General features: G+C 34.7%; 1 protein-coding gene across 7 annotated transcripts in view; it reads right to left on the reverse strand.

Annotated features, from left to right (window-relative positions):
* The window catches only part of HECTD1 (HECT domain E3 ubiquitin protein ligase 1), a 65,313-nt gene that overhangs the window by 20,988 nt on the left and 29,953 nt on the right, over positions 1 to 14,372 (reverse strand). For 5 of the 7 annotated variants that reach the window (XM_026086460.1, XM_026086456.1, XM_026086455.1 and 2 more), the window contains 12 exons: positions 12,989 to 13,252; positions 12,779 to 12,855; positions 10,651 to 10,785; positions 10,275 to 10,421; positions 9,787 to 9,881; positions 8,985 to 9,090; positions 7,781 to 7,915; positions 7,557 to 7,696; positions 6,696 to 7,019; positions 6,128 to 6,294; positions 5,765 to 5,941; positions 2,137 to 2,973 (listed from right to left, as the gene is read on the reverse strand). In XM_026086460.1, coding sequence (XP_025942245.1) covers positions 2,137 to 2,973; positions 5,765 to 5,941; positions 6,128 to 6,294; positions 6,696 to 7,019; positions 7,557 to 7,696; positions 7,781 to 7,915; positions 8,985 to 9,090; positions 9,787 to 9,881; positions 10,275 to 10,421; positions 10,651 to 10,785; positions 12,779 to 12,855; positions 12,989 to 13,252 — 2,604 coding nt within the window. The remainder of the gene's footprint in view (positions 1 to 2,136; positions 2,974 to 5,764; positions 5,942 to 6,127; positions 6,295 to 6,695; positions 7,020 to 7,556; positions 7,697 to 7,780; positions 7,916 to 8,984; positions 9,091 to 9,786; positions 9,882 to 10,274; positions 10,422 to 10,650; positions 10,786 to 12,778; positions 12,856 to 12,988; positions 13,253 to 14,372) is intronic. The other 2 variants (XM_026086462.1, XM_026086459.1) reach the window with 1 other exon arrangement.

The raw sequence follows: 14,372 nt of genomic DNA on the forward strand, positions 1-14,372 counted from the left end.
TTCTTCCCCTAAGTATGTTTGGTAATTTTTGGGGAAAAATAAGTGTCTCTGCCTTTTTGTTACTGTCTGCCAGATACTGTCTTCTTTTTTTCCCCTAAAAACTTAAATAATTTACAAATAAAAATAGAAAAATGCAAAAACTGGCAAAGGTGATCTAGACAGACAGCACTTGAAATGATTTCCACATGTGGGAAGCAAGAGAGTGAAATTTAAATTTAGGGGTGTTACGTAAGCCATATGCTCATCTCAGAACAAGAAAGCGTGGAAAATTTCTGATCCAAAGGTTTTTGTTTTGGTTTCTTTTTTTCAATTATTTAAGAACTTGAAAGTTCTAAGTTCAAAAGCTTGAAAATAAGTTGTTCAGTATACACATCTTCCATCCCCTTCTACTAACTAATAACAGTGAACTCTCTGCTGGTGTAATAAGGAGAGAAAGAAAAAGCCATTAAATATCAGCATTTCATTTGCACAGCTCCTAAGAATGAATAAAAACCGGCTAGCCTAGACACAATTCAACTCCTGGCAAATTCTGATTTTTTAAATGCAATCGCTACAGCAAATCTGAAGAGACTCATATCACTAATCATGATTTCAGGAATTTTTTTCTGGACAGGACAATTTTTTTTCTTTTCTTTTTAAAGAAAATACAAGCTTTTTACAATGTACTTAGATAACTTTGGCAAAATTGCTCAAATTTAGTCTCCAATCTGTTTTTGAGGCATGAGTTAGCATTTATGTTTTCTTTTTGTATAAAATCTATTAAATAAAATAATTACTACATGAAGGATAAATTTAAAGTGTCAATACATTTTAATATTAAGAACATGGTAAATAAAAAATTCGATTTATTTCCAACTTTATCACTGCACGATATCAAATATGCATGAAAGCTGTTAAACATTCTGTTAAATCATCTTATAACATTCTTCGAAGCTTCTCTCTTTCTCTCCCCCCAACACAAAATAACTTCAGGATTACCAGCACTGAATATCTGCCTAAAAGGACCAATAATGGAAATCTTCCCTTGGTTATCTTACTAATACTTTTAATCCAGGCTGCAAGCATTCCTGCCCTCCAAGGTGTCACAATATGAATGTAAGAATATGCAGGAAAGAACTCCCCAAGATAAAAGGAAAAAACCCTACCATCATTAAAAAAAGACACAAAATTAAGAGTGTTAAAATCAAACATTTTTCAATAAGAAAGTCAAAAAAAAAGGGGGGGGCATACAAGTCTAATAAGAATTTGAGTGCTTCTTTCTGGATAATTTTATTTTTCCTAACCTGCGTACCTCATGCAATGCAGTTCTCCACTTTAAACACTATCCCCGAACACTGAAGAAAACACAGAGTTAGGCGAGGTGCTAGCTCAGAAAGGAGGGCTCCAAAAGCTCAGAAGACTGAACTTGCTCGCAACAAGCACGTTAACTTACCTGCTGAGACCTTAATTCTCACATATAATTTGAAGACATGCAAAAAGTTAAAGCATGTACATAAACCCATCTAAATCAGTGATAGCTACAAACTTCCTTAAAGTTACCATGCCTGAACAGTTTGCTGAATTTGAGTCCTATGACTGTACCATCTTGAGAAAGCGCACATGCTATTAGAGTACATTTAAACATACTGTATGAATTCACTAAAAATTTCATCATACTGCAGTTTATTTTTAGTTTTTACTGTGTCATTAGTTCCTAAGCTTAGACAGAGAATTAACAGTGTGCAGAAACTTCCTTCTCTGAGGAAAATGAAGAAATAGCAAAAAACAGGCAGATACAAGGTGAATGTGTCAAACCTACACAGAACAGAGCAGAGCAGAGGAGTGTCCCACGTTAGCTGCTGCAGCTAGTCTCCCAGCCCCTTGAACTACACCATACCATCACTCTTCCTAAGCATGCAATAGACATCAAGTTCTTTTCTATGTGGTAGGTACCACAGTATAATTTGGCATCACAAAAAGAAAGAGCAGTTACAATGAACTCCATGAACTCTTCAGGAGTTTTGTAAGTATACACAAGATAGTGGCCGCTGTAGATTTATTTCCCTATTAGGGCAACAGAACCCAAACTTCTTTAAGTTTAAGGCAAGCCAAAGAAACAACGAAAGTTTCAACCAAAAATAAGTATAGCTTACTTACTTGCAGTACTCATGACATTCCTTCCCAAAGTATTAGTATTGTTATCACTGCTACTTCGGCTTAAATTCATGTTGTTTGTAGCATTGGTACGTGCAATGTTTGCTACTCTTCGTACAAAAGACTCCAGGCTCGACGTTTCTCGAGACGATAAGTTAGGAACACTTGCACTGGAGCTCATCGGTGCCCCAGCAGCCAATAAAGAACTCACTGAAAGTCTGTTACTTGCTGAAGAGCTTAGCGGTCGTTGGGAAGCTGCTTCTTTATTAGTCAGTTCAGAAACTGAACTAACATCAGGAGAGCTCACACTAACAATTCCCATGGATATAGCACTAGACTCCCCAGTTGTACGTATTGAATTATCAGGACCTAATTTCCTTTCTGCATTTTCATTTCCTATGTCTGCTGTTAAGGTGCTGGTGCTCGCACTGGAAGATGACCCTACTTCAGCCTGAGGCACGCTATCAGCAGAAGACAGAACAACAATTGGTTCATGGACGTCAGTGCCTGAAACTATATTTTGCTCCATTACACTCTCTGATCTCCGCTCCATTTTGGTCGAACCCATGCTGATGTCGCTGCTACTGGCCACGCTACACACAGAACTGCTGCTTCCTTTTCTACTTGAGGAGCCTGCAGCAGCAGTCGTCTTGTCTGGACAGTTGTTTTTCACCAAGCTGCTCCATGACTGCGTTGTGCCTGAAACAGTGGATGAAACAGGTTTGGGTGATGCCGCTGAATCAGGGTCGTACCCTGGTGCAAGCTTGAGGTCAAACTTTCCTTCTGCGCCCATACGGTAAGAGTTAGAGCCACCAGCATCCCAGGTGACATCAATCCAGCCTGGAAAGGGACAGGAGTTTGTGAGATCCAGCAGAAAGCAGACAGGAGCGTGTCAGACAGTAGCTCCACAATGTGGGATCAGCTTCTCATAAGGGCTGCATCTCTGAATTAATAAAACTACTAAATAGTCCTTAATGCCAATTAAAATGGAAGAACCTTCAATCTAAACAAATTGGCATTTTAAGATGTTGTTAAAAYACACGTGACAAGCGTGTGCCATGAACGATCAGCTTCAGGGTCTGAGAATCCAGTCAAAAAAAAGTTTGCTCCAGGAGGGAGCCTGGCATACTAGGATCTCTCAAAACGCTAAGATGATTAGATTCTCTAATATCAGAAATGTATATTAAAATGTATCATCATAACTTTATTAATCTCTGTCAAGAAACTACAATTCCTTCACAGACATATTATATAATGTTGTTCTTTGTTGGATGCCTATGTATGATCATATCTACACTACAGAATACATTTTATGAAATCGGTTAGTTTGGAATTTTTCATTTTTGTAGGTTAACATGAAAGAATGAGTTTACTGATACTCAACTTTTTCAGTAATTTACAGACTCAACCAAGCATTTCTTATTCACATGAGGAGTCTTACGGCAGTCAAGTAAGGACTACTTAAAGTAAGATTTCAGGGTTGCAAAAAGAATATGTTTCATAGAATGTTAAAACATTATATTGGGATCAAAAAGGCACTGGAAAGAGATGCCACTCTTCAATTCCTTTATTAAATGATAAATTCAAGCACCAGTATTTTGTAACCATAAAATGTAATAAAGCTACAATGATGAGGTTAACATGTGAAATTTAACTAACTAGGACAGAAATAGGGGCAGTGTCATATATTTTTTTCTCATCTAAGTATCTATCACAACCTCAGAGTCATCTAAAAAAATTTCTTCTAGAACTTTTATTGTATGTTAATTACAACAAAACTTGGTATCATTACTTCATTTGATATACATTTTCTTTAAAAACAAAATCCCTTAAGCTTAGTCATCTTCTATAACCTCAGACAAAATCCAAACAAGATGCCAGGTCCAGATGCACACAGGTATTTTCTTTAACAAAACAGATGAGAGCTAACTTGAAATAAAAAATGATTATAGCASAGTCGGGTGCTTTTTAACCTTGTAACTATCAAAAAGTCATCACTTTTTAGACCAAAACAGAAAATCACAGGAAATTTTCTATTTAAAAATATCACTCTGAAAGAAGAGCATTTAAAAAATGGATAAAATTTTCAGATATGATATACTTATATATGAGGCATCTCATCCCCACATAAGCAGGCTCAGATCACATTATTCTTGTATGATTTTATTCCATCTTCGTGTACTAGAGCTGAATAGTGTCATGCCACTAAATGGTGGAACTTTGAAGGGTGAAGTTGTGAGACAAATCTGAATTTTTGCCTTAATTGTATTTGCCTTTCTTATCAAATACAAAAAAAAGAGAAAGGTAAGTTCCATACCACAGTTAAAGAGTATGATTTTTCCCCTCTGTGAGTATCTGGACAGAGTATTTTGAAAAAGCATAACCAAACTACTGTTCCTGTTTTGTGTAGTTCCTTTTCCTAAAATATTAGTTACAAACATTTTAAAGCATGCACAATCTTTTAATACGTGTACTTGGAGTCTTGTTGTTGCATCATGTTCTACATTATGACCCAAAAGCAACTCCAGATTTGTCTAAACTTGTGAATAATCACAAAAAGGTGGGATACGAATAGAACATTGAAAAACAGTAAGACAACTGTGGTAGGAATAAGAGTCTGACAACAAATTTTTTGCAGTCTGGCATCATCATTTGATACAGAAACCTCAACTTCACCTCCTCTTAAACAGGAAAGTTGTAATGAAATAGAGGAATGAAAACACTGATTTAGTACAATACTACTTGCCAACAATAGTTTAAGTTTTACGAGTGAGAATATGGCTATGGATACTGTTGCATCTCATAACAGCAAATATACTGATGACGGGGCAATTCCCTACAAGCTATACTGAATGGCTTCAAAAAGAAAAAGATTCAAGGAAGTTTAAAAATGTTTTAAAGACATTGTATTTTGGACATTTCTCCATGTTAGAGATCTGACAACTTAACAAACAAGAAATGTAAAAATCTGGCTAAGAGTGAACCTAGAAGTTACTGAAGATGCTTCAGACACGAGTGAGTCTTATGTACCCAGAAAAAGGTGGGGAATATGGTGGCAGGGAGCATGTTCAGCTGACAAGATTATCACCCCTCCTGAGGCCTCTTCAATATCCTGGCCTCCTGAGCACTGACCTCCTTGGCTGTTACTTTTTATGTTCTTTTTATTAACAAAAGAACAACCTGATCCCAATGAAGCTAGCAAGGCAGAAAAGGTAAAGGACAAAACAAAAGACAAGAAAAATGTTGCAAATGCTAAGCTAGAAGAAAAGAAGAAAGGTAATTTGAGATTTTGCAGGCACAAAGCTTAATCAGTTGGTTTGCATCAATCAACTCTGCATAATTTTTTTGTCTTTGTAACAAGTCTAAATAACAATTTGGTGTTTTAATTAAGGAAAGCTCTAAAAAATAATTTTCATTTCCAACAAGAAGGCATTCCTTTCATGCATTAAAACAGAATTTCACAAATGGACTGCAACAGTTACAAAAGTATTCCCCAAAATATTTAAAATTTTATCAACCACTTCAAAACACTACAAAAGAAAATACTGTTATCAAATCCACATTCAAAATGCAATAAAACATGAAATAATCATGCTACATCCATTAGCAAATTCAGGTAATTCTTGCTCACCATTATGCAATTCTCCTGTAACAGTTCCTTCGCCCTGTGGGCTTCCATCCTGATCTCGCCATTTCCAATCAATTCCTCTGATTACACGGGCTCCTGGAACCATGTATTTCAAAACCTGAGAACGAACTAGACGTCGCTGCCTTCGCAGATTAGCTTCAGCTTCTTTAGCAGCTTTTCCTACGAGAAACAAAATGAAATGAAAAGACTGGAAAATAAAGCAAGATTGAATGGGGAATAATTTTGAACTTAAGCTTTTAAGCAGGTTTCGTTGCAAAGTTGAATGTTTTCTCACATTGAGTTTCATATTGCATGTTCATTAGCACTCTCAGACAACAATCAGGAGGTACACATTCGGTTTCTTACCCAACTGATCTTCACATACTCCATTCACAGTGCCATAAAGTTCAAATCCAGACAGGGAGAGGTAGTGTGTTTGCCCGCTGGCATTCTTTCCCATCTGTTTTATTCTAATGTGTCTCCAACCTTGTTTCTCATCCTTTGGAGGATCTAAAGGCCATGTTGCTGTAGACCTTTCGATTAATTGGAGGTGGTGGGGGAGAGAGACACAGAAAGAAGTTTAGTATTGACACTGATCATCTATGGATTAAGTCAGAAAACTGTCAAAAATGTAAGAAATAAAACCTAATAACTTTAAGACAAACTCTGGATGAGTGCTGGTGTTGCCATTTTCTCCAAAACAACCCAAATGCAAATTAACAATGGCATTTGTGTTTTTTCATCATTATGTGACCCATACAGAGAGTTTATGGTTCATTTATTTTCCAGCCCATCCTTGATAATTTAGGTCACCTATCATTCCTTTAATGCAGTTGTGTATTATATCTATTGCATGCATTACATTAGTCTACATCACAGTATCTTTTTAAACTGAGCTCATTTTTATAAAAGCTGGTAAGATATACTAACATACCCTGGTTCATTGAGACTGCAGTCATCAACATGAGTATACAAAGTAGTCCAGTTCTGGCCATCTTTAGATACCTGGAAAACCCAGTTTCTGAGAGCAGATCTTCCATAACCTCGAGCATGGCGCAATGTATAAGCTGATGGTATAACCCAGAGGCCAAGATCTATGGCAAACCAAGCATTCTTATCATCGTTAGTATGACAATTGAGAGCTGAACTGTCACGGCTTAGGATGTCTTCTAAACGGCCATAAGGCAGATTTCTTCCTTCCGAGGATGTAACCACTACTAATCCATAGGCTGCTGGATTTACCCACTCATATGCAGTTCTATATTAAAAAGAGAAACATACTGTTCAATTATTACTTAATTAAAAAACAGGTATCAATAACATTTGACAGTTCACTCTAAGTTGTAGATTACAGCCAAGTTTATTACAAACCAGAATAATTAAGATCATCTTATATAATTAGACAACTTCTTTAGAGATGATCCAAAAATGTCGCTTTACTATAGTGGTTAAAAAGCCAGAAAAACCCAAACAACCAACCAAAAAAACCCAACCAAACGAACAACAACAACAAAAAGTCGCAACCATCCCATCCCTACCCCTTAATTTCTTAGGTAAGCATACAGAGATTCACATTTTTCTGTTATTCAAGTAGAGCAAAAAGAAATGTAATCGGATCAATAGTAACGTATGAACGGATCAATAGTAAAGCCAAAGATATGTTGCATTCCTGGCGAAAAAAGAAAACCCACAGCACAGACTTCATTTTATAATGAGTTTTCTTTCTTTTTTTTCCCTACAGATCACGATTTATCATATTTGACTTCAAAATATTTTGATCTTTGAAGAAACTCACTTTGCATTTGTCCCAATCCAATAAATAATTCCATTTTCATCAAAATCATGTTGATGCCTGAATACAAATGTTTGGCCTTCACGTAGCTTTCGTACAAAAACAAATGAAGCCCTATCAAAGTCGTACCATTGCTTTGCTACCTAAATGAAAAGAAAACAAACGAAATATTACAGATGCAGAATACAGCTATTCTGTGTGAACTGTGTGCACGGCATGTTGCTCACCATTTTCAGGAGATACTGTTCTAGAGATTCAACAGTTGCCAGTGGCTCCATCTTTAGCATTCTACCAGTTCGATCTATTAAAGATGTCTCCCCAGAAGCACGTTCCAAACGAAATCGCAAACGTCTTGTTAATATCTAAAAGAACAGCTAAACATTAATAAAGGCTTTTTTTGTTCCAAGTTTGGCAATTTTAAGAAAAGCAAGGTGTTTCACTATAACACTTTCAGTGGTGTATCAAATATATTTTCATTGAGCAATTGAAGCCAATAAYGGATTAAAATAAAATTTTATAATTTAATTGAACAATGTAAAGTGTATTTTAATTTAACGCATTAATAAGCCCCTAGTGCTCCATTTTTTAAAATAAACTAACAATTCTTTAATAAGAAAACTATAAATCAACAACATTTAAGTGAATATTTGCTGACACTTTTGATGTCTTTTCATAGCTTTTTTCCTAAGCCTTGCAGAGTAACAACTAAAATAATAATATAAAACATGAAAATACTGTTTAAAAATATTCAATAGCAGTGTTTTTGTTACTTCCTGCAACTATTTTCTGATAATGAATAGCAAAACAGAAATATTTGCACTTCAATGTCATCTTACATAAACCTGAGGTGTATTTTCAAATATGAAAAAACTTATACTTCACACAAGCTGAACAAAAGCAGGAAATAAGATTTTTAGCTAAATTCCAGCTTTCCATTATGAAAAGCTGCTAATCCTACAACTATCATGTGTAACCAAATACATTCACAGCCCTAGAGATGATGCTTTCAACCACCATAGCCCATCCCAAGTCATCACAAATAAACATGACTTATAATCATCTTCAACAAAATGATTGCTTTTGGATGCAGTTACATTCTAGTAGTATGGATACTTATACAGTGAGCATATCCCTATACGGAAAGGAGAATACTTGAGGACAAGAGAAAGAACAAACACATTGTTTCTTCAACTAGCATTTTCACTTTATAGTAAAAAAGTAAATGACAGTACAGGAACAACTAAACATTTAGGTTAGGTGTTGGGAAGACTGAAGAACAACAGAACTAGGTAGCATTTTCCTCCAATTCTATCCAGCTTTGAGGAATACATCTCATACAGATTTAGTGTATGTCATTTTCCATGAAATTCATACAAAACATTCAGCTGTGTAAATATTCGGTATCCTACATTATTATCACTTTATATTTACCTGAAGATTATAAGTAGAGCCTGGTGTATCATACAAGTGGAGAGGTAGACGTTCAATAGATTCTAACACTGCTATCAGTTTCCGAATTAATGCAACTGCTGGACGACTGTGAAGGTGAATAGTTATTATGTTACCACATAGTAAGGAAAAAAGACTCTACACTATCTCAGAGAACAGTACTGTTGTGGGCTGGGGGTTTTTTTGCCTTTTTTTTTTTTTTAATTGAGGAGAATGAGTTGACTCAATGTCTAGAACAATTTTGTTTGAAACGTTTCTTCAAGTTCAGACTCAAATTATTAATACACCTTCGCATTTGGTTCACTTCTGTCTTCCTCAATATATTTACAGCTTTTTTTTTTTTTTAATTAAAGGAATGGTATTAATCCAGATAATTTAGTTCATTCGCTGTAAAAAAAAGTTCTAGCAAATACCTCAACTGCTATTTCTACAGGTGTCATTTGCATTGTCTACTTCCGACTTTTAGTCACGTGCTGATAACACAGTAAGAAAAATATTAATCTGCACGTAATAAGCGATAAACAATCACCTTTATCTCTGTCCACAGGCATACACACAACATAGCTGACTACTACATATCAAAGTAATTCCATAAAATTTTTAATTGCTAATTCAATAACAGATGCTGTCTTTTAAGGCCAATTTTCCATTTCTTCAGAGAAAGACTGAAACTAAAAAGGGAAGAACTGTTCTGTTGTCTTTAAATTGTTCTAAATGAGCTTTACTGCTTTGTAAACACAAGTTTTGTTGGGCCTGGGTTTTTTTTGTGGTGGCTTTTTTTTACCTTTCATCATCTTCATTTTCACTGAATGCTGTTTTGAACACGTTTATTCTCTCTACTAGTTGACTACAATCTTGCTTCACATCTAAATCGACATTCTAAGAGAAAAGAAAAAAAGTTTTGTTTTGTTTTTTAATACAAAACAACTTATATGTTCATTCTTTATACTGGAAAAACTATCTGCTTAGGCTTAAAATCTATGCCAAGAGTCTAATGGCTGATGCCATTAAACTGGCAGGTGTTGACTTAAAAGATTTTTAATGGCTTACTTGAACTTAGGACTTCACTAAATAAAATCATCTATTGTGATAGCATACATTCAATGGGTAAGACCACTAACTAGTGCAAGTCCACCTGATTTTAATAAAGACAGGAAAAAGCCACATTTATTTGTAACAGAGGTTTTTTAATTGAGGTCTATATCTACTTAAAAAAAAAAAAAAAAAACAGAAAAAAGCTTTTTTTCAGAAGCTTGTGGTCTGTAAACTCACATTATTTAGAACTGTAAGCAATGATTGAACTAAGCCACTACTACACATTTCATATGGAGAAATAGTGTTCTCATCCTTCAACAGTACAATTAAATTTTCCAAAGCAGTCTTCATTAAATCTCTCCAAGTATTTTCTCCCTCAATACACTGGAAAACAAAAAGACAATGATGGTGAAACATGGTAACAGTTTTTCCAGTTGCTTCATTTGAAAAACAATGTCCCGATCAAGTATATAACTAGTAATTACATGCATTAAAGAAACTCACATTTCACGGATAGACATGTTGCGACTTTCCTTTACACCATGACATGGACTAGTCTGAATGTTAGTATGTGATTTTCACTAACATTATAAATTAAAGGAGATATACTTACCTGTCTGTTTGTATGAAGTTCCCACGAGGATTCTAACTGTGTTGCTATGTTCCTCAGCGTTACAACTACTCCTCGAGGCATACTTTCAACAGCTTTAAAATGATCATCATATAAATCTCTTGCCATAGTACGTACCTACAAATTGATTTTTTGTAATCAGAAGTCATACCATACTTCACATATAAAGACTAGTCTCCAGGTATTCTTCATGATTCTAGAAACTTCATATTTTTTCAAAGTAGTCCACAACAACAGATACAAACAAATAGGGAAGAACAGAAATCTATCATAAAACACATCATGAAATTCAAAGGTTGTAAAAGGGTAAAAATACAGGAGAAAATAAATAGAAATGCATGGAAAATTTTGCTGAAACTTGCAAACGCTAAGTTGACTATTAAACAAATTGCAGCACAAAGGGAGCAGAACAGACAGAGCTCTTAATCTGTAAATCTGTATTTTAAATTTGTATCAGAGATCTGGAAATCTTTTTGGATATAATATTAAAATTAAGTTTTTGTTATATGGCTTCTGAATGATTATTCACATTTCTTAAACCAGTTCACACAAGTCATTAGGTGACCTTATGCTTATGAAAATAAGAATTATTTTCCACAAAGCATGCTGCACACAGGATACAGATTTTACAAAATGAGTTCTCAGTAAACATTTTCCTTTTAAGAAAATTTCCCAAGAATCTTTGCTTGATATTATCATGTGCTCTAAAATAAAAGATCTCTCACAAACTTTGGAGCTATATAGCATAATCTCAGATATGAAAGAGCACTGCCTTCCTTTTATCATTCAACTGATCCTCATTCAGATAGTATTTTGATTTTCAATTCAATGTCACATTTCCCCAAATGCAAGTTTTCTACATAATGCAGATTTTTGGAACAATACACGTTAGCTGCGTTGGAGAAACTGTAAGAAAGGTGAAGACTGAGGTTTAGCTTGAGCTTTTGGCATCAGCTGGCCATAGAACGAACTGATACTATGGGTTTTTGTAAAAAGCTTAAGCCTTGATTTCTTATCTCCTATTTCTTTTCTCAGTCTGAGAAAAGAGACTTTTTGAATAGAAGTCTAAGATGAGGGATTTTACACATTTTGCTCTACTATAACCTCTACAATACTGGAACTGCCCGTTCCAGCTCACCTYCATCCCCTTATCCATCACTACATCCAGCTCAAAATTAGCATCAAAATGTAGGGAATATAAAGTAACATATGCCTCTGATATGACTGTGGTACACATGTTCACAGACAGCCTGGAATAACTACATCATTTTATTGGCAATGTTATTTTAGCTTCTGTTTGAAGACGTAAGCAAGACAAAAGATAAAAAGGTAAAAAGATAAGACTTATCTAGCCTATGTCAGTTCAGATGCTCAAAGGATTTCCCTCGAGACCTGCAGAGTACGTTTACAATGACATTAATAAAATATTTTATTTTAGTTATCCTTAGGGAAGCAAGTTTAGTATTTGGAACATAAGACTAAAATGCAGATATGTTATTTACAGATGATTACTGTCCTGTTCATGACATCTCTGATTAAAAAAAAACTTTGAATGTTCGGGCAATTGTTAATTCACAGTTCTTGGCTGAAACAGAAATGTTGGATTAATTAGAAAAAAAAATTGTTTAGGGAAGATCAACAACTGAGTATCTTGATCTCAACTCTAAACCAACTACAAAACTTCCATCAATTCAAAATGAGAACAGGAACAAGTTATGAAAAAATCATGAAGTATATACTCCAAGAACTTTTAAAAAAGTGTTCACAGGAGATCAGTACATTGATCATAATGCTTTTTCTTTTTGCATAAAAAAAGAAAAAATTACACAATTATTCATATGTGGGCCAGGAGAATAGGACTTTTTGTGTCATTGTTTCTAAAAGGAAATCGGCTTTTCTCTATACGAGCACAGTTTGCTAAGACTGCTGTATAAAAGAAGTTGCAAAGTACTCTCTTCTGAGTGAAATTTCCTCCTTCAGAACTTAACATGAAATTGTATATAGTTGAAATCAGAGATTTTGATTCTTTAATAGGAAGTTAAATCTCCCTAAACATGTTAAATAAAACGAACTCAATTTCTAAGTATAAAATCCACAGATGCTCACGAACCTTTTGCTTTGTTTTCTCCAGTTTAGATTTTAGCTTTCTTCCTCTTTTGCCAGTCCATCCAGTCACAAATTCTGACCCTGTAAAGTATTTTAAAGGGTCATTTTCCCACAGATTTAAAAAACAAAACAAAAGACATACACCAACTCCACCCCCAAGCTACCTCTCATACACTTGCTCCTACCTGCACATTACACATATCTATATACTTACCCAAAGAGGTTTCAGCTGTAAATGAATGTTTTGTTCCTCTATTAGATTCAAACACAAAGCCTGGCAGATCTTCTTTCAGTATTGTAGCTTGCTGACCATCTGAATTGTGAATGGCAATCTCTCCTTCCTTTAAACAGGTGAGTGACCAGTTTCCCACAGTAAGTTTAGTTGGCCCTGGTGCTGATAAAATTGGCTGACTTGTGGTAGATGGCTTCACTTGACTTCGAGCTCTTTGCAGCTTCTCAAGGAATTCACTCCTGCTTTCTATTTAAAAAGAAACATTTTTTTTTTTCCCCCTCCTGACAACTGATTTCAACTATCTTATCTCAAGCTTTCCCCCGCAGGAGCAAAATGACTAAGTATATTCAGTGCAAAATTAAGTTTGAAATTAAGGGTCTTAAAATATTCTAAAACTTCTTCCCACTACAGTTAATGTACTCCAACAGTGATTTATTCCACAATCACATTGAAATGGACACTGCAGCTCTTTCTGAACAGTGCTGTTGACAGATATATTAATCTAACTTCATATTTAAAATGAAGAGAAATGAAACAGATCTATGGTGTACTTTTAGTCTTGCAAAATAATTTATCTCATTATTGCCAACATGAACTATTATCGTGTGTTTTAGAAATAGGAGATTAAACACTCCATGAACACTCCAGCAGGAAAACAGCAATCACAACCTCAAAGTTAAAAGAAGCGGAGAAAAAGATGTCAAAGCCATATAAAAGGAGAAGAAAAAAAAACACAAAAACCAGAACTTTAGAGTCTGATGATCAACATGTGGTAAAAGCAAATTTCAGCTGAGATGATGGCCATTTGCTCAGATTGACAATCATAAAGGCACTTTTTTTTTTTTTTTTTTTTTTTTTTTTATAAGCTGTGCTAAAACTTTCACTCATCTCCTTTCCAAAAATTCTACATTCACTTCAGAGAAAGGGAGAAAGCCGCAATTATGTAACTTAACTCAGGTACGCTATTCTAATTCAGTAGGTTATTGTAACGCAGATGCTCCTATTCCTTTTTTCAGTAACTATTTTCAGGCCTTCTGCATCTCAGATAGAAACATGAAATAAATCTAATGACACCATATGAGGATTGACAAAAAGCAAATATTTGTATAAATATATAATTTAATAGATAACAGAAGGATCGTGTTCTATTTTTTGGATATGGAGGTAACCTAGCTTGAAATTACTTGAAACGACTATTTCAGTTTTTTTTTATTTTGATATTGTAATAATTAGAAGACTGCATACAATATTTGAAATGTTAACATAATGCCAGAAATTGATGAGTTTAATTTTAAAAAGTAGAAATTTCCACATAAAATAAAAATGCAATAATTCACTAATGTAAAGAATGTCTCTGCTTCAAAGT

This window comes from Apteryx rowi, unplaced genomic scaffold (assembly GCF_003343035.1).
Source record: "Apteryx rowi isolate R43461 unplaced genomic scaffold, aptRow1 scaffold_695, whole genome shotgun sequence".
In the NCBI taxonomy this organism is placed as follows: Eukaryota; Metazoa; Chordata; class Aves; order Apterygiformes; family Apterygidae; genus Apteryx; species Apteryx rowi.